At 49.7% G+C, this 18,589-nt stretch overlaps 6 protein-coding genes across 6 annotated transcripts; 3 read left to right on the plus strand and 3 right to left on the minus strand.

Moving 5' to 3' along the window:
* Positions 1-169: 169 nt before the first annotated feature.
* COCCADRAFT_88906 (uncharacterized protein) lies at positions 170-3,700 on the plus strand (the record flags this gene model as incomplete). Its single annotated transcript, XM_007711364.1, has 2 exons — positions 170-3,416; positions 3,456-3,700. 2 exons carry the CDS (start codon positions 170-172, stop codon positions 3,698-3,700), a joined length of 3,492 nt encoding a protein of 1,163 aa, XP_007709554.1.
* A 245-nt stretch (positions 3,701-3,945) lies between these two features.
* Positions 3,946-4,215, minus strand: COCCADRAFT_89007 (uncharacterized protein; the record flags this gene model as incomplete). The annotated part of the gene is made up of 1 exon (XM_007711365.1): positions 3,946-4,215. A coding segment is annotated over one exon (270 nt), but the record flags the coding sequence as incomplete, so codon positions are not given.
* Positions 4,216-4,688: 473 nt separating this feature from the next.
* Positions 4,689-6,319, plus strand: COCCADRAFT_88937 (carbohydrate esterase family 4 protein; the record flags this gene model as incomplete). The annotated part of the gene is made up of 4 exons (XM_007711366.1): positions 4,689-4,955; positions 5,011-5,213; positions 5,271-5,637; positions 5,705-6,319. 4 exons carry the CDS (start codon positions 4,689-4,691, stop codon positions 6,317-6,319), a joined length of 1,452 nt encoding a protein of 483 aa, XP_007709556.1.
* Positions 6,320-7,190: 871 nt separating this feature from the next.
* On the plus strand, positions 7,191-7,625 carry COCCADRAFT_24004 (uncharacterized protein; the record flags this gene model as incomplete). The annotated part of the gene is made up of 1 exon (XM_007711335.1): positions 7,191-7,625. The coding sequence occupies one exon, from the start codon at positions 7,191-7,193 to the stop codon at positions 7,623-7,625; it is 435 nt and encodes a 144-aa protein (XP_007709525.1).
* A 493-nt stretch (positions 7,626-8,118) lies between these two features.
* COCCADRAFT_34414 (uncharacterized protein) lies at positions 8,119-14,582 on the minus strand (the record flags this gene model as incomplete). Its single annotated transcript, XM_007711341.1, has 5 exons — positions 8,119-12,397; positions 12,447-13,669; positions 13,871-14,271; positions 14,325-14,413; positions 14,443-14,582. The coding sequence occupies 5 exons, from the start codon at positions 14,580-14,582 to the stop codon at positions 8,119-8,121; spliced, it is 6,132 nt and encodes a 2,043-aa protein (XP_007709531.1).
* Positions 14,583-17,097: 2,515 nt separating this feature from the next.
* On the minus strand, positions 17,098-18,402 carry COCCADRAFT_34415 (uncharacterized protein; the record flags this gene model as incomplete). The annotated part of the gene is made up of 1 exon (XM_007711342.1): positions 17,098-18,402. The coding sequence occupies one exon, from the start codon at positions 18,400-18,402 to the stop codon at positions 17,098-17,100; it is 1,305 nt and encodes a 434-aa protein (XP_007709532.1).
* Between the last annotated feature and the right edge of the window lie 187 nt (positions 18,403-18,589).

The following is an 18,589-nucleotide window of genomic DNA, read 5'->3' on the forward strand; positions in this document are numbered from 1 at the left end:
ACAGGGCGGTACGCGACGGGCGGATCCCTGTGCTCGATCGTTCCGTGCGATCGGAAATCAACAGGGGCCTTGCGTCATCATTCCTGCCACGGCACTTTCACTTTTGCAAACAAACAACACAACACTTTAATCCTGATATCGCCATAGTTTGATATCTGCGGGCATAGACATGCCGCCCATAATTTCGCGAAAGCGCTTGCACTCTACCTCGCCCGTCCTAGAATCGCCACCAAAACGTGCACGTACTACCCGCAAACCCCCAGCATCCGCGCGCAGAGGCAAAGTGTCGGTCTTCCAGACTTTGGATGCGCCACCAAAGACCAAGCGCACGCTTTCGCAAACAAAGGCTCTATTGGAGGAAGGAGAAGAAGACGGCGACAGTGAATCATCAGAGTCAGAGACTACCGAAGATGAATTTGAGGATGTACCATTGCATGGGGTAAACAAAGACAAAGGGAAGGTTAAGGCACAGCCAGATGAAGACAGCGACGAAAGTGAAGATGGTGACTGGGAAGATGCGCTTGGTACGCATCATTACACAAAGCCAGACAATGGCCCTGCGCCCATCATCACTGGAGATATTGCGTTGACGCTGTCCGCAGCGCCCAAAACTGCGTTCGAAACCAAGCCAGATGGAAAAAAGGGCCCATCAAAAGTCCAGAGACAGATACGGACCATCACTCATTGTATGCATGTACAATTCTTGATGTTCCATAACTTGATGAGAAACACATGGATCCAGGACAAGGAAGTCCAAAAGATTCTGGTTCAAGCCATGTCCCCTGGGTGTTGGCGGGAATTAGAGAAGTACTGGAACGACGCAGGAATACGAGACGGATTCAGCCGGGTAGTGGTGCAGAAACCACCCAGTCCAAAAAAGAAAGAGCCAGAAGCTACCAAAGGGAAATGGAAAGAGAGTGGCAAGGCGGGTGTCAAGGTATATGAGAGCCCGCAAAAGCGAATGGGCGTCCGCAATAAAGCTAAGAGCAAGGGGGAGAAACCTTCCGAACGTGACAAGAGGACCCGCGACTGGGGTGCAGCAGCCGAACCGCTCGAGCCTAACTCTCCGAACCTGTCCGCCGGTGACCCTTTGATCAGGCTTCTCAAATATCTCTCTGCTTACTGGAAGTCCAAGTTTCAAATCACAGCCCCAAGCTTACGAAAGCGTGGCTACCTATCGCCATCAGTATTGGAGGCCGAAATCAAGGCTTGGAAAGACGATCCTAATCACCCCGAAACTTTTGGCGAACGTGTGGAAGACATTACTGCTTTCAGGGAATGCGCAAAACAGTGCCAAGGCAGTAGAGATATTGGAGAACAGCTCTTCACTGCCCTAATCCGAGGACTAGGTATTGAGGCGCGAATGGTGGTCAGCCTGCAGCCTGCAGGTTTTGGGTGGAGTCAGAGTGAAGAAGGTAAACCAAAGAACCTTGAAAAGTTGAATAACTCGAAGCCCGCCGATAATCAAAGTACGGAAAAAGAAACTCCAACCAAAAGTAAGGCTAAGAAACCCGCTACTGCAAAGAAGACGGGTGGATTGATCGATGTCAGCATGGATGACAGTAGCGACTTGAGTAGTGTCATATCTATATCTTCGGACTCTGAGGATAACAGACCACAAAAGAGATCACCGAAAGCGCGCAATTACGGTGAAGAGCTACCATACCCTACCTACTGGACAGAAGCTATTTCACACTTGACACACACGCCCATATCAGTATCCCCACTTCCTCGTACCATTATCGCAAGCGCTGCTTCTCCAGAAAAGCTTATGGATTTCTATGCTCGTGGCGCAGCGGCTGACAAGGCGAAACAAATCTTGGCCTATTTGATCGCTTTCTCTTCCGACGGCAGTGCAAAGGATGTCACTACACGATACCTACCCAAACATCAATGGCCTGGTAGAACGAAAGGTTTCCGCATGCCTGTGGAGAAGGTACCGATTCACAACAAACATGGGAAAGTCAAACGATGGGAAGAGTGGGATTGGTGTAAATCGTTGATGCGACCTTATGCACGATCTCACGATAAACGCCAGCCTTGGGACGAAGTGGAAGACGAGGGTGACCTCGTACCTGCACAAGTAGAAAGAAAGAAGGGCATGGACGAAGAAGGTGGCAAGGAGACGCTACAGGGGTACAAAAACTCCACCGAATATGTACTGGAGCGTCATTTACGACGAGAGGAAGCTCTCAGACGCGGTGCGAAGATTGTCAGGTTCTTTGTCACGGGCAAGGGTGACAATGAAAAGTCGGAACCGGTCTATCGCCGCAAAGACATTGTGTTGTGCAAGACACAAGAATCGTGGCACAAAGAGGGGCGAGAAGTGCTGGAAGGTCAGCAACCGCTCAAGCTCGTGCCTATGCGCGCCGTCACCGTTACTCGAAAACGTGAGATTGAGGAGCGCGAACGCATCGAAGGTGGAAAAGTGAAGCAGGGCCTATACTCTAAGGAACAGACCGATTGGATCATTCCCGATCCCATTGTTGACGGCAAGATTCCACGTAACGCATTTGGGAACATCGATGTATACGTTCCAACAATGGTTCCCAAAGGGGCTGTTCACGTGCCTCTCAAGGGCACCGCGCGAATATGCCGCAAGCTCAACATCGACTACGCAGAAGCATGTACGGGGTTTGAGTTTGGTAAACAGCGCGCTGTACCGGTAATCACAGGTGTGGTGGTTGCAGCAGAGCATGAAGACATGCTTATAGATGCTTGGGAAGCCGAAGAGGCAGAGAAGCGAAGAAAAGAAAGGGAGAAGAGGGAGAAGTTTTTGCTAGGGCTTTGGAGGAGGTTTGCGTCTGGACTGAGGATCGTGAATAGAATGAGGGAGGAGTATGGGGAGGATGTGGAGTTGCCGGTCAAAGAAAAGGTATTGCCACCGAAGGATGAAAAGGAAAAGCCTGAGACGAGAAAGTCACGGTGGGAAGTTTTCGAGGCTCAGACTGACTTTGAGGGGGGTTTTGTGCGAGAAGATGTGCAACTCTCTGGTGGTGGCGGTTTTATGCCGGACAAGGCGCATCAGACAGCCGAGGGTGACCTGGACATGGCAGGCGGTTTCCTGCCCGCGAGCCAGGAAGAGGATGAAGAGCTGATAATTGACCATGGTGAAAAGAAAGACCTGCGGGCGCCCGTCATGGAGACTGCACATCGCACACCCATCTCACTTACTCAAGCGTTACAACGACCCCCGAGCGAGCCAAGCGAAGACCCGGATCACAATGAAGCAATGAGTATCGACCAAGACACAGAAGACGAGCACGAGGGAAACCGGAATGACGAGGACGAAGAATACGAGCATTCAAAACTTGAATCGGATCACGGAAAGTCTACAGCTGCCATATCAGGTGGTCGTGGTCGTGGTCGTGGCCGTCCTAGAGGACGTGGCACCAAGGCTCCGGCTCGCTTAACTCGTAAACCCAATTCAACGGGGAATGAATTGTCCAATGGAGCACTTTCCGATGCGCCCTCAAACCCACCATCACCTCCACCGTCTAGGAGGACAGCGCCAAGGCGCAAGGCAGCCAGAAAAAGCGATGCGCACGTCCGGAGCCACTTTTTTGCAGAGGCAAGCGAGGGCGAGACAGATTTGACAGACATGACGGATCGAGCCTCGCCAAAGAAGAAGTCGACGAGAGGGCGCGGAGCGGGAAGGGGTAAAGACAAGGGCAGAGGCAAAGCGGGGAAAGCCAAGTAAATATCGTACCAGTGGATTTCCGAAATGCATTTGCACGTTTGACAGCACCAGGCGAGCTGAGCGAGGTACTTGGGTACTGACCAATAGTGCAGCGTGGTGGGGGAGACTATTATGATACTGTTATGATACTAGAGACCAAAAGAAAAGTATTGATTCCAATCCGGAAGATAATGAGACGAGAGAGTCTGCCACCGTTCTCCACATGTCACAAACAGGACGTCTTCGGTATAGTCGGCAGCGCTCTACTATAAGTAGGTATCCCAGGCGCATGTGGAGCCGCACAACCGAGGCCAGCCTGCCAGGCACGTCACGAGTCGGGCGTGTCTATTTGTAGGCGGGCCCAGTCTTCCAAGGCTGCTTGGCAAGCCTTCCGATTTACTTGGCACGTAACAGGGCGCCCGTTTTCCCCTTATTATTACATGAGCCGGCAGCGAACGGCACGGTTGACGGCGGAGAGGGTGGCTTTTTTGGGTTCCAACGTGTGCGCGCCTTTGTTGACGGGGCGTGCGTGCTGTTGGGTCAAGAGTACAAGAAGCAAGACGCTGGCTTGGGGCGGAATATGGCACTACGGCCACATGGCTGGAGAATTTCCGCCCCTGTGATTGGAAAAACTCGACTAACGAATTCTACTATCAAGTGGAGAGCAAATGGCCCGGCGGCTTTTCGAATCTCCCGCACGTCTTCGCTGGGGGGGGCGCCGCATCGTATTCGTTCCTTCGCGGTCTTCTTGGCTCAATACATGCATGGCGGATCTCCGACCTAGCTCGCGCTCGTTAGCTTCCTAAATCGTCATGCCTCCCCGTCCCACAGCATGATTGTTGATACCCCCAGTTATAAGTATTTGCTGCCGTCGGCGCCTTTTATTTTCCCACACGCTTTCGCTGCTCGTCATCTGGTTTGCCATTGTTCGTCTTGGCATACTGTCCACTCGCTTTCCTAATCATCTCTATCGCTTAATCTACTTAGTATCATAATATTTCTTACCATCATGCGCTTCTCCGACGTTGCTGCTGCCGCCTTGGTGGCTCCCCTTGTCGCCGCTCATGGAGGAGGAATCCCAGGTGCCCCCAAGCTTTTTGGTCTTCCTCGCCACCTTCAGGACGATTTCAAGGCCCCTGTTGCTGCCCGCACTCTTCGTCACTCTTCTGAGCCCCGACATGGGCTTTTGGAGACTCGTCAAGGCGGCCAGAACGGTCGCTGTGGACCTGGATTTGGAAACGCAAAGTGTGCTGCCGGCTACTGCTGCTCTGGTGCTGTACGTTGTTGACTACGAAATCACGCCAAGGAGCGATAACACTGACAATTTCAAGGGATATTGCGGAACCAGCAAGGACCATTGCTCAGCACCTGATTGCTTGATCGATTTCGGCCCGGCTTGCGATGCCAACAAGACTCCTAGTGGTGCCTCCACTCGCAACGATGCTCGTCCTCAGAAGGGCAATGTCCCTTACGGCGGCGAGGGCATCTATGTCTGCCAGAAGCCAGGAACTGTCGCCATTACTTATGACGATGGGTAAGTAATTGTCCAAGAAACCTCCAGGCATCCATGTCAGTAAACTGACCCGTCTAGTCCTTACATTTACACGGACCGTGTTCTAGACCAATTTAACCAATACGGATTCAAGGCCACCTTCTTCGTTACCGGTATTAACATCGGAAAGGGAGCTATTGACACTACTGCTCAGTGGGCCAATGTCATCAAGCGCATGGTTGCTGAGGGCCACCAGGTCGCATCTCACACCTGGTCGCACCAAGATCTTAGCGTCATCACTGAGGAGCAGCGCTATGATCAGATGGTCAAGAACGAAATGGCCATCAGGAACATCATCGGAAAGTACCCAACGTACATGCGTCCCCCTTACTCATCCTGCAATGCCGCATGCCAGGGTGTGATGAAGAAGCTCGGATACGTCGTCAGCTACTTTGACTTGGATACCGTACGTGAAACCTTTTTATCTTTTCCTTTTTTCTTGTATGAGTTTCACATACTAACACATCTCAAAGGATGATTACAACCAACTCAAGAACATCCAAGTCGCCAAGGATAACTTCAAGCGCATCCTCGACTCCACTGCCGGTGGCCCAGCCACTGGTGACCGTCTGGCCATTGCCCACGACATCCACGAGCAGACGGCACTCAACCTCACTGGCTACATGCTCGAGTACCTCAAGTCCAAGGGCTACCGCGGCGTCACCATGGGCGAGTGCATGGGCGAGCCCGAAGCAAACTGGTACCGCAAGACCGGCGAAGTCGTAACCCCCCCTTCCAACGGCGGCGGCAACACCGGCACCCCCATCTCTACCGACGGCCAATGTGGCTCTGGCAAGGGAACCTGTGTCGGCTCTCCCTTTGGCAACTGCTGCTCCTCCTTCGGATGGTGCGGTAGCACCGACGGCCACTGCAAGACTGGCTGCAACTCTGCTTTTGGCACTTGCACCGGCGGCAGCACCTCGCCCTCCAAGCCTGTCTCTACCGACGGCCAGTGCGGAGCAAAGGCTGCCGGTGCTACCTGCCTAGGCTCGCCGTTTGGTAACTGCTGCTCGCAGTTTGGATGGTGCGGTAGCTCCCAGGACCACTGCGGTTCTGGCTGTGACAAGACATCTGGTACTTGCAACTAAATAGGGAAGCGGAACAGATGCATATGTTTTGTCGTTTCTCTCCCTTGTTTTTTTTGAATACCACGATCTACGCTTGAGCGCCTCGTTGCTGTAATTGTTGCCATATATCAAGAAATAAAAGTATGCTTATCTTGCCCTTATCTCTCTCTCTATGTGTGTGTATCTGTATTCTGGGCTTTTTTTTTGTTTGTTGAGTCGTGATGTTGCTTTTTGAACAGTCATGCACGATCCTTTTTTTCATGAACGGCTATTGTTGATGCGGTATGTACGGGGGCAGCCTTGTTGTTAAATGCAAAGTAAGTCCGTGTAAGATTAGTCGGATCATTCGTGGCTTGTTTGATGTGGAAATATTTAAGTGCAAAAGAATGAAGAATTAGTCCGTTTCTCTGGCACTTCGACACAACATGTTCTCTGCTTCACTATGCTTTCTTAAAAACTTCCTTTTAAAAGCAAATGTAACTTTTGACTCATTCCATACTTGCCATAACAATGGGTACACTTCTCATTTTTCCATTTGGCGTGACCCTTCGTATTTTAGCTTTCATCACTTCTTAGAAACAGAGGGGTTTTTTTTCCTCCGTATTTTTAGGGCTATTGGGTAAAAGTTTACTTTACGAAATACTGTTCCAAGCATGTTGTCTTGATAATGTGATGATGTATTGAGATATATACTATCCCCGATCTGGCGTACATGTGGCACAGCATGATCCACGTGCCCCTACTTATCTTGTCAGTAGCAGCGGGGTTACTGGCAATCGCATCTCACATTACTCGAATAACATAATTCCCTCTTGCAACGTAGTAAGTTTCCGCGCAAACATTCATATTACAAGTCATACATACTTAGAATGCCTCACTCCCAACAGCAGGCATGAGTGCAAACGAGTCCAAAAATGAAGCCAGTGGCACGAAGCCGCCCAGTCACTCCAGGCCAAACCATCGGAAGGTCATTGAGGAGCTTCTTGAAGTTGTGCGGAAGCAACAAGCCATCATGGAACATCTTTCTAGAGACCTAAACTTCACCCGCTCCCAATTCGAGACAAACTTAAACTACGACAATGGCGATGGAGACTATACAGCTGACACGGACTATGAAACAATAGACGTCAGGGCGCATGGTATGGATGTTGGCAACGGGATAATCAGTGTGGATACAGCAACAGATTATATAGCGTACAAGGTTGCTATGAATAACCATGAGGCAGGATTTAAGAAGACGAAGGACCAACTGGAGAAGATATGGGAGGCGGTCGATTTGGTCCAACGCGAGGATGAGTTTTCAGAAAAGTTCATTGGCACTCCCTGATTGGCTGGCAGATGGTTTGGAGAAGGGGCGAAAGGCTGCAGCACAAGAGTAACCAAGAGAACTCTAGAGTTCATCTTTACTTCGATATATTCGCACTATGAAGCGAAGTGTACATCACGTGGCTGCCTATGCGTCATGCAGCTATTCAACGGCCCGTCAGCGGCGCCGTTCCCTCCCGCCGCTTACCCAGCCACCACTTACGGTCAAGTAACGACTCAGCTGCAATGGCGGTGAAAATGGTATGTACATGGCTTTCTTTCCAAAATGAGTGATGGACCCGAACGAATCTTGTAGTACGATGACTTCCTTGAACTTGAATGCCCTTGTGATCGAATTGGCATCACCCTATGCTAGGCGAATGATGGTACGTGCAGATGAAAAGGTATATATACGAGCCATCTAACCCCTAATCAAAAGAATCCGGAAATAGATCTATCTATCAGCCACCTAACATCTAACCCTCCATTTCTACTCCCGCCGCCAGCAACTCCGTCTAACGCGCCGGCTCCGGATACTCTTTTACAGCAGCCACAAGTAATCTCTGAAGGTTACATTCCGGTAATATACTCTGCGAATAACTAGCACTAGGAAACCCAGCTTGACGCATAAACTTCATCCATACTTCTGGGGGTTGAATGGCATGATCGGCATCGTTCGCCAGCCACCAGCCATCCAACAGTCCAAAGACGACTTCGTGCCAGTCGATCTTGGTGGTGATTTCCGAAAGCACCAAAACGCCGTGGGCGTTTAGCATTTCTTTGATGCGACGGCAGGTTGCAGCTCTGTTGGATGTTGCGTGGACGCAATTCGTGCTGATGACGATGTCGAATTTGCCGATCAGATCCGCGGGAGGGGGAGTCTCTAGGTTGAGTACTCGGAATTGCATGCCGGGGTGATTGAACTTCTTGGATGCGTTGCGGACGAATGTTGGGGAGATGTCTGTGAAGAAGTACTCGATAGGGTGGTTGAGGTTGCTCAGTGCTTCGATGACCCGTTTTGTAGTTCCTCCTGTGCCCGCTCCGACTTCGAGGATACTAATTGGCGCGTTGGCGCTTTTGGCGAGACGAAGCAAGAAATCGACGAGGAGCTCCGTCAGAGTGGCGAACATGGGTGCCTTGGTGTAGAAGTTCCCGATGATTTCTTGGGCGTTTGGGTTGCCAAAGAGGAGTTTGATGGGGTCTTCGGTACCTGTTAGGCACTCTGCTAGCTTCGACCCGGTGAGAGACATGAGTTCTGCCTCGCAGCTGTACTGAGGGAAATCGGCTAAGAATTTGCTCAAGAGCTGAGAAGAAGGTGCGAAATTGCACGAAGTGGATGATCGAACGTAGTCTGAGCCTTTCTTTTCGATGACTTTGTGCTTCTGGAGAATCTCGTAGTACCTCTGAACTACCTTGGAGTGTTTAGGCTGATACGCGAAGCTGGGAATCTTTTGGCCCATTCTGAGTGTTCTGAGATCAACTCCCAATTTTTGCAGCCCTTCTGTCATATATGCAAGGAGAAGTTCATTTTGACGAGCCGCAACTTCACTCAGATATCCTGTATACTGGCAATCTGTAGCGTACACTGGAAGGGAGGATTCGGCTGCTACTAGGGACTTGAACGGATCCGTAATACTTGCTTTCTCCCCAAAATTGCTTGTTGGTACACTTTTCACAGTCGGAATTGGTGGTTTTGAAAGCCCGGGACTTTGCTTTGATGAAGTGATACCAGCCAATCGCATAAGGTCTTTTACGGAATAATCGAGAAGCACATCGGTGCTTTCAAGGTTGATGTCTAACTCATCGGACAAACTCGATCCCAATTCTGTCGTGGAAAGAGAATCAAATCCGAGATCAGCAAGAGATTGGTTCTCTTGGATGCGACTAACATCCACACCACAAAGCTCTGAAATGAGTCTGAACAACTTGGCTTGTCGCTCATCATTTTCAAACTCTTCAGTGGCCGAGTTGAGTGTTGAAATAGCAATCGCATTTGATTTAGGTCTTGACGTGCGTATCTCAGATGCAACTGGAGGGGTCGACATGACTTGTTTCCTCGATGTGATGGGGCGTTTCCTAGTGGCTCTCATGGCATCAGCAGACACTATCTGGCACAATGCACTAAGATTCAATGTCTGGAGCTCATGATGAGAAACCGATTTACCAAACTGTTCCTTCAGTTCATCGGAGAGCTCCATCGTCGCGAGTGAATCAATACCGAGGTCGCCAATACAGGTGGTTTGGGGGATAAAGTCCGCTGGTGCGCCAATGTAGGTTGAAATTATCGTCCTCAGCCGAGATTCGAAATCTTCAGATCTGTCTGCGACCAAGGAAGAAGTGGTCGAATAATCCGAAGTGTCTGAAGAGTCGTCGGATGTTAGCTCCGGAAGATTCTTGCTTGTGATGGGCGTGTAACTGGCTGGAGAAAGGGGCCGACTCGGTCCTGAATCGATGTTCGATCCATTTGCTACGTCGAGTATCTGTTCAACTCTCGCTATTTCTATTCGGTGGAACTTGGCACCGATCGCCGTCATGGCGATCTCATTGTCTTTGGTAAGAACAAAGACATCGCCTGTCGCATGTTTACCATTGACGAGCGAGAAGATAGCATAGACATTCCATTCCTTAACGGAGTTGAAGTCGCAGAGTTTGGACATGGTGACGCTTTCGAGTCCCGAAGTTATGAACACCTGATCTCTGGAGCAGGCTGAACTGCTATTGATGAGCAAGCCGGAGACTTGGAGGAACATATCGATAGAAACAGTGTCGCAGTGCTTCTTTACCGCACTCTCATCGCTTCCCATGTGGCTGTCGGGTATGTGGATCGTAGCTAGCGCCTCATTCTTGTTGATGATAATGCTCTCAATTCCTTGTGACGATTCAGCGTAATGAACAACCTTGGAAAAGAGCTGGTATGCTCGTCCACACATTATCTTTTCGGAAGTGGGACTTGATCGGATTGATTCGATGCGCTCCGCTAGGAGAAGTTTGTATGTCGAAAACCGAGGTTGTTTAGCCAGGTGTAGTTTGCCTATTCCATGAACGGTTGCGCGATCTGAGCTATCTCCAGAACCAAGAGAGCTGGAAAGGACGAAACTCCAGCTATCTTTATCTGTTTCCTCTAGAATCAGCTCTATTTCGCGGTCCATATTGAAACCTAATGGCGATTTGAAGGACAGGTCCTCAAACACCATTGACTTGGGCCCAAGCTCCCAGCCAAGAAGCCGGATTGCCATAGCCGCGCATTCCATGTATAATGACGCTGGGAAGAGTGGTCGACCTCTGACTGAATGGCCGCTAATTAGCTTACGGAATCGGGTTGCCGAGCTGTTGACGACAAATTTCTCCGTATTACCAGTAGATTCAACATGGCGTAGTAGATGCACAGGAACATTTGCTGGGACGACCTCCACTTTTTGGGTTTTAAGGTTCTCAAGTTCTCGCTGAACCTCAGTGGCCCTATCTATATTTTCCAGCCACGCTTTGGTTTTTTGGAACTGATAAGGTGGCAGCCAGATGGGTTCCACACCAGCATCAGTCGGGGACAGGAAGGGCCAAGGAGTAACATCATGCCCTTCCTTCCAAAGACCGATAGTGATTTGGGAAAGTGACTCGGTAGGTCTCTCAGTACCAGCTGTCTTGATGGCGTGGAATGAGTGCCTATCCGAGTCGGCGGTAGCACGCTTGATCATTGAAACTATAGGTGAATCGAACCCTGCTTCAAGCCAGATGCAATCTCCAAGACGCTCTTCGATCCGCCTAACCGCGTCGACAAAGTAGACTGGTTTCCGGAGGTGCGACACCACGTGCTCGGCAGTGATTGAATCAGTTTGCTGTTGTGTGCAGGGTTCAATGGGAATGAACGCCTCCCTGAAAGACAACGATTGTAACGACTCAGAAAGTTCTGTACGGAGGGATTCAGTGAAAACAGAATGAAATCCGTGGGTAACATCGACCCTTTGGCTCCTGACTCCCTTGAACGAGGGATGAGTCGCCAAAACCTTTTCCACATCGGCCACTGCCATCTCGTTTCCGACGAGGACCTGACTAGTTGGAGCATTGAAGCAAGCAATCTCAAGAGTTTCATTACCGACGGCTTCGATGATGCTTTGGACAACAGAGACTGGTGCGAAGATGGCAAGCATGGTACCTTTATCTGGTCCCCACTTGGTCACCATAAGTTGGGCTCGAACGGCAACAAGTCTGAGAGCATCCTCAAGGGAGAGCACACCCGACACAGCCAATGCTGTTAACTCTCCAAAACTGTGCCCGATCGTGCAAGCGGGCTTGACACCTGCGTCGATCCAGCACTTAGCACTCGCGTACTGAACAGCCATGGTACCTGTCTGTAGCAAAACAGGGTCGTCGATAGTCGTGTTCTGGAACAAAGTTGGGATGATTGATCGATATCCAAGTTCTTTCAGGATAGCATCACACTTATTGATGTAGTGTTGTAGTCTGGGATTGGACTCATAGAGGGCTTCCGGCAAGCCAATGACCTGTTTGCTCTGACCGGCGAATGCAAGAACCACTTTTTTGGATGCGCTAGGGATCTCGCAGAGTGAGATGTCCGTAGAAAGCTGATTTAGTAGGTCAACCATGTCTGAAGTGGTTGTCATCCATGCCATAGGTTGTCGCTTTCGCCGTTCGGAGAGGGTGAAAGCGAGATTTGCTAAGTCGATATTCGTTCGACTGATATGAGACCTCAATGACTTTATGTAGGCCAACAGACTCTCTTCTGTGAAGGCAGAGAGAATGATGGGGTATACTACGCCCGTATGCGATAAGGTTCGCCTAGGTATACATATTAGCTTTGACAGTCTTAGAATTTGAAGTAACTTACGCTTTGCTAACATCCTTCCGAGGTCCTTCACAAACAACAACTGCGGCATTACTTCCAGCAGCTCCATAGTTGTTGACCAAGGCTGCTCTGAAAGGAGTGTTCCATGGCTCCAGATTCCTTGCTATAGTGATCTTATCTGGGCCCAAAGAGGGTATCTTGGGATTCAATTTATTGAATGATACATGAGGCGGGATTGACTTCTTCTGCAACATGGCAATGACCTTGACAAGCCCAGCAACGCCTGCTGCTGATTCTGCATGACCGGTGTTGCCTTTGATCGAACCAAGATACACCTTGTTTAGACGATCAGATGCACCAAACACCTCTCTGATGCTGCTGACCTCTAATGGATCACCTTGGGACGTGCCAGTGCCATGTGCCTCTATGTATGAAACATGGCGTGGGCTCATTTTGGCGCCCTTGAGAACGGATTTGTACAAGTCCACTTGGGTTGGTGGATGCGTCAGTGTAAGATTCTCGGACAGCCCGCCTTGGTTAGTGGATGATCCGGATATGGCAGCCAAAACTTGGTCGCCATCTGCCAAAGCCTGTTTTAAAGGCTTTAATACGACAAGTCCAGCTCCCTCGCCTCGGCAATATCCATCAGCTGACTCGTCGAATGGTTTGCATTGACCAGTCGGGCTGAGAAAACCAGCCTTTCCAAGATTTAAGTAATTATGGACACTGGATATGATGTTCACTCCACCAGCAATAGCCATTGGGCATTCACCAGATTGAATGGATCGGCAAGCTCTGTTGATGGCAACGAGAGAGGACGAGCATGCAGTGTCGATGACTTCAGCTGGCCCAGTCCAACCATAGCAATGACTTAGTTTCCCACACAGGAATGCCCGAATGGTACCAACTGCGGAGTATGCAGTGGGTGGGTAGGCATTGGTGTTATCCGCGTACTCGACGTAACTTGCTCCAATGAAGCAACCGACCTTGTCGCCGGTTTCGCGACGATGTCTGCGGAGATAACCCGCGGAATCCAGAGCCTCATATGTCAGCTCTAATAGGATGCGTTGTTGTGGGTCCATGTTGGCTGCTGCTTTGACATTCGAGCGGAAAAAGTTCCAGTCGAATTCGTCTGCTCCATCAATGAAGTTGCCGAACCATTTTGGCTTCCATTTTTCATTCTGCATTGCACGAAAACTTTCGTGCATGGGTACTCTGTCGAGGCGAATCTCTTCGCAAGTCGATATCCCGGCGGAAAGAAGGTTCTATAACTCCTCAAGATCGTTTGCCTTTGGCAGTCGACATGCAGCTCCAGTAATGGCGATGGCGCTCTCGGGACTAGCATTGAATGTTAGCATTATGCTGATTTGGGCAAATATACGGTCACGGCGCACTGGTGTTCTTGGAGTTACTTACTATTCGTATTCATCTAATGCGGCATTCTGGATGGCGGTGTAAGCTTCCACTTTTGTCACTTGTAAACGAGCATTGTGAAACGGCAACAGAGAAACAACATCTCCGAAGCCAAACAACACGAATGTGTGGGATTCGTTGTTGATTCCTGCTAGATCTCGTGATACCTCCTTCAGTAATTGATACCACTCGCAGCGGGATGCAAGAGTGGCGTTTATCGCTTCGTGAGTCAGTGAACAACCTTGTACCAGTTTGCCGTTCAAATTCGATCGCACAGGGACTCGCAGCTCCCTGGCATCGGGCAGGCTCATTTCGTCATGCCTCTGACATATATCAAATAGCACCTTGACTAAAGACGCGTTCTCTGGATTGTGTACTTTGCCGCGGATATGGATATCAGTGACCGTCAGGCACTGATCACGTGCCTTATCGGCCACTTTCTTGAGCTCGAGTGCTGGACCTACGATACTGATATTTCTCGGTTCTGTTACAGCCGAAATATAGCACTAGTCACTGTGAGCACGGAGTTATTGCGCAACAAGGAAATCGAATGACGATGTGACAGGCATCTCTGGGCCGGAATATGGCCGGAGCGACTGAGGTCATGGGTAAGACGGGAAGTTACGCAGGGACCGATGAAAAATGACTTACTTCAGGAACATCTCTGATTAGCTCGCTTCCTTGCTGAGAAGATTTCAACCGCACCGCAATTGTCGTCACTCCAGGAACTGATTCATCGTCCCCAAGTTGGCCAAATGCTCCCATTGCGAGGGCCAAGCGTAGAGCTTTACCGGCAAGACGAACGACGTTTTCTTCGTCTTCAGCGCAAGCAATGGCGAATGCTGTAGGAAGGCCTCCACAATATCCCTGCGCACCGCCACCGCTTTTCAGACTTTGTAGCACTTCGGCGTGCGTGAGATTGTGAATTTCCAGCCATTGGAAGTACTGGCAGATATGAATGACGACCAACAGAGGTAAAGAAAGAATACCAGACATTGATTTGGACACGGGCCCAGAGATGCCTTCGGTAACCCATCGCTCTAGGTTGAGGACATGTTGTGGGCCTGTGGTGACTTTCGCAATGTCCGCATACTCATTGCAGAGTGTGGCCCATGTGTCCTTCAGTGATATGATGGCCTCTAAAAGAGGTTGTAGGCGAGAGTTCTGAGTGAGGTATTTTTGTAATTGGGTAAGGTATGCCTCTGTTGGGGCCTTACTCTGTGGGCAAAAGAATGCCACCGAAGGTGCAGAGTCGTTGGATTGGCTCAGCATCGCGGCAACTTTCAAGTTTGGAGAGATCTCTGGGTGAGACAAGACATATGAAGAATGGCAGCTGAGTTCTTGATTCTCACTTTCATGATCATCCCCTTCACTATTTGTACATCTACGATGGTCCCCACCTACGAGCAACCCCACTATGGGCCAAGATCATATCTTGCTCATCTCGTATATGGGGTCTCTATCATATTCGCTAAGGTTTCCAGACATAGAAACCAATGGTAACTGATTGTCGTTGTTGTTCCTTCATCAAGGCTAGGTTGCGAACTTCGCTGTCAAATGACGCCGAGTGACTTGCCGTGCAAAGGGTCAGGTAGCAGAGAACCACCGAACCCGGATGAAGAGCCGTGCATGAGTCAACTGGGCCGTCCCTCCCGCGTGTCCGTCAATCTAGAGTCATGAGAAGTCCGCTTCAACCCCGCAAGTGCTCATTGTCGATCGTGTGGGCAACTCCACTGGACCCACTTTTTGATCTTATTGCCAACACTTTGTCTTCTGAATCATGTTGGCACGGTGAAGATCAATTGAATCTCATTTTGCACATTGTGATTTGTCTCTTGTCGCCAGTAGTGGATGTTTGACAATGATAAAGTTTGTCTAGCATGAATGAGCTTGTTCAGATTGCCTTCATGATTGGATGGCTTATTAACAACGTCATCCTTGACCCACTTGTAAAACATCCGTTCCCGCTCCTTGAAAGAGCCTCTCTTATATCCAATGTTCTCAATAGATGAATAACTAAGATAACACTGGATACGCACTACTTGCGTTAGTACCACTAAGGCCCGGTTGTATGGGTGAACCTTTAAGAGATCAGGCTAATTATACGAATGGCACGCCAATACAAATTAAGCCTTCACTCGAAGCCTACTTTTTAATATGTTCAATTTTTCTGGCCTTTTGAAGTAGTAGACTACCTGGCCTTCGCTGTATCCCTTGGTTCACTGAAACTGTCAACACGTAACAGCTGAGTCCGCTCTTTCTTCTTAGCTCGATAATGAAAAAACAAGGCGCTCTCATCAAGTCGGCTGAAGACAGGGTAGGGGAAAGATTGGACGAAAAGAGTAGTGATTGAGACCTCTTGAGCCCAATCACTAGTGATCGAAGGGGAAAGCGCACTTCTCTCGTGGGGCCAGGTAGTCGGTAAAGCCGTTGTACTACTTATGCATCGTAGTGGATACTGAGATGACAGTCACCGTGCTCTCAGAAGCGTCGTGTTTGTCCCTCTCGTGTCCTTGATACAAAGTAAGGCGGAGGCAAGAGATTTGTGACAACTTCTGTGGCGGATACGTTGCCTAAGCTGCTGTGTTGTTCATTTTTCATTGAACAACCTGGCGTCTTGGACGATGCTTGGATGAAATTTTGAGCGGTCAGACTCGTCCGTGCGAAGAAACAGCCACAGGAAGGTGTTCGTATTGAGTTCGAGGACGATGACACAAAGGCTTGCAGTTCATTTATAGTTGGTCTGTGCGCTTGCCTTTGAGCTAGTATTTCGTAGCCCGCCATGTACCCCAGCGATCTTTGACCCTTGATCCAGTTGCTCGGGGCCTCTTTAAGCTTTGGTCCGATCATCCTTCACGTCTTAGCAAGCTATGAGACAACGCCCGTTTTGACCCATACATTGTACAACTTCGAATTCAAGCTTGATGAAAAACGTGTACATTGGATGGACCAACAGATACGCATTTTGTTGCTGAAGTCATTGAAAGCAGTCGAGGTCCACGCTGCAAGCTACGAGCATCAGCTTTCCATTCCTACATGAGGCAATGATAGGGCCAAGAGCAACCGGTGAACGTATTGGTGGATCTCGGCATTTCTGGGTACAAAGTGTACTGTTCGCGTAACTTCCTTCCCCACTCAAGTGTAGCGTATCATTTTCGGCGATTTAGGGATTAACATTCCTATTCCACCGAGGACGCGTGGACTCGCGCATAACTACTGATGGCTCTTACTATTTGAGTCCTAGCACCAGCACTGCTCTATGCGTAGCTTACTTGGCTCCTTACATAAATCCGCCTTGCTGACGGAAATCTTGTAGCCAACCTGGGTGGTCAGCTAAAGTCTGGTTCCATCCATCATCTCCATCCTGATAAAAGAGTCTTCGTGACTCTCGTTGAAACATCTCGTCCGTAGGAATGATACCCAAAAGCATCTGTTGTCTCGCAAAACGGCTGAGATGGCGGGTAAGAACTGTAGCAAAATCATAGTTGTTGTGTAGAGATGGCATTGTTCGAAGCGCAGCCAGAGAATCGCTCAAGTCTTGTTGGTCCTGAAATGGTGCATCATCCGTGGTAAGTGCGGACGCTGCTTCCTCTGATTGGAGGTGCGAGATAAACTGCTTGGTATGGTCAATTGAGCCTGGATTAGTCGCGGAGAAAGGGACCACTGTTTTTGCTTGATCTGCAATAAGATAAGGCGGGAATGCATTAAGGACGCGAGCAGACACAGCAGGCTCAAAGCCATGTTCGCCTGTCCAATCATCCATTTTCTTTCCTTCGCGGAAGTGCGCTGCCAAGTGGTCTGCCCTTTCATCCCAGCTTCTCAGGGCGGCGTCGCAAATGCCGCAGCGAGACTTTATGGGACTCGACTCGAGCTTCCAATCGTCAATAAGAGGAAGCGTATCTAGTCCATGAACGAGGCGGAGATGCTGAACGAGGTGGTCCTTTCGGCGAAATATACGAGGCGTAGATTGGCCGTCATCACAGGCTACGTGGTTATGCTGCTGCAGATGGGTAGGGGTTGGGTCAAGCGCACTGCAGTATGCACAATGAACTCTGCCAGTCAGAGGCAGCACGACAGAAGCCCCATGCGGCGTACACACCCACTCCTCCATGTTTAGATGTAGTGACTTCTCATGCCGTGTCCAATCATACTTGGTTTTGAATGTATCGCAACAAAAGGTACATTTGAAAATACGGTTTGGGTCGTCTGTATTCTTGATCTTGGTTTTGCCCTTTGTACGCGTTCTACTAACTTGGCTGCGACGCCTAGTTTGCGACGTAGCAGAATGGCTTGAATTGGCCGATCGCAACGAAGATTCACTCGCTACACTGTCAAGACTGGTGGTTGATGATGGGCCTCGATACTTTCGGAAAGGATTGTGACTTGAAGAACGACTGATCCTCGGTGCTATATCTATGGGCCGGCCATCGAGAGCGTCGCATATAGCGGTGAAAGATGCCGCCTCATCTTCAGGTGGCGAATTGCGCCATCGCTGCATCGTCAAAGATTGCTCTTGTTCGTTTTCATATTGAGGGCTGATTGGTATGGCAATGGGACTAGATGTTCCTATTGATGTCCGGATCATGTACTTGCTGCGACGACGAGGAAGCGTGTGCTGTCGTGGTATAGGTATTTGTCGGTAACCTTCGACTGCTTGGTTAGGAGTGACCTCCATTGGGTAGCTTACCGAACAGGTATTGCTTGAAGATCCGAGTTTGCTCCCTGCATAAGGGTCCTGGTAGTTCGTGTTACTCGTCCGGGTGTTGATGCCG

This window comes from Bipolaris zeicola, assembly GCF_000523435.1.
Source record: "Bipolaris zeicola 26-R-13 unplaced genomic scaffold scaffold_28, whole genome shotgun sequence".
NCBI lineage: Eukaryota > Fungi > Ascomycota > Dothideomycetes > Pleosporales > Pleosporaceae > Bipolaris > Bipolaris zeicola.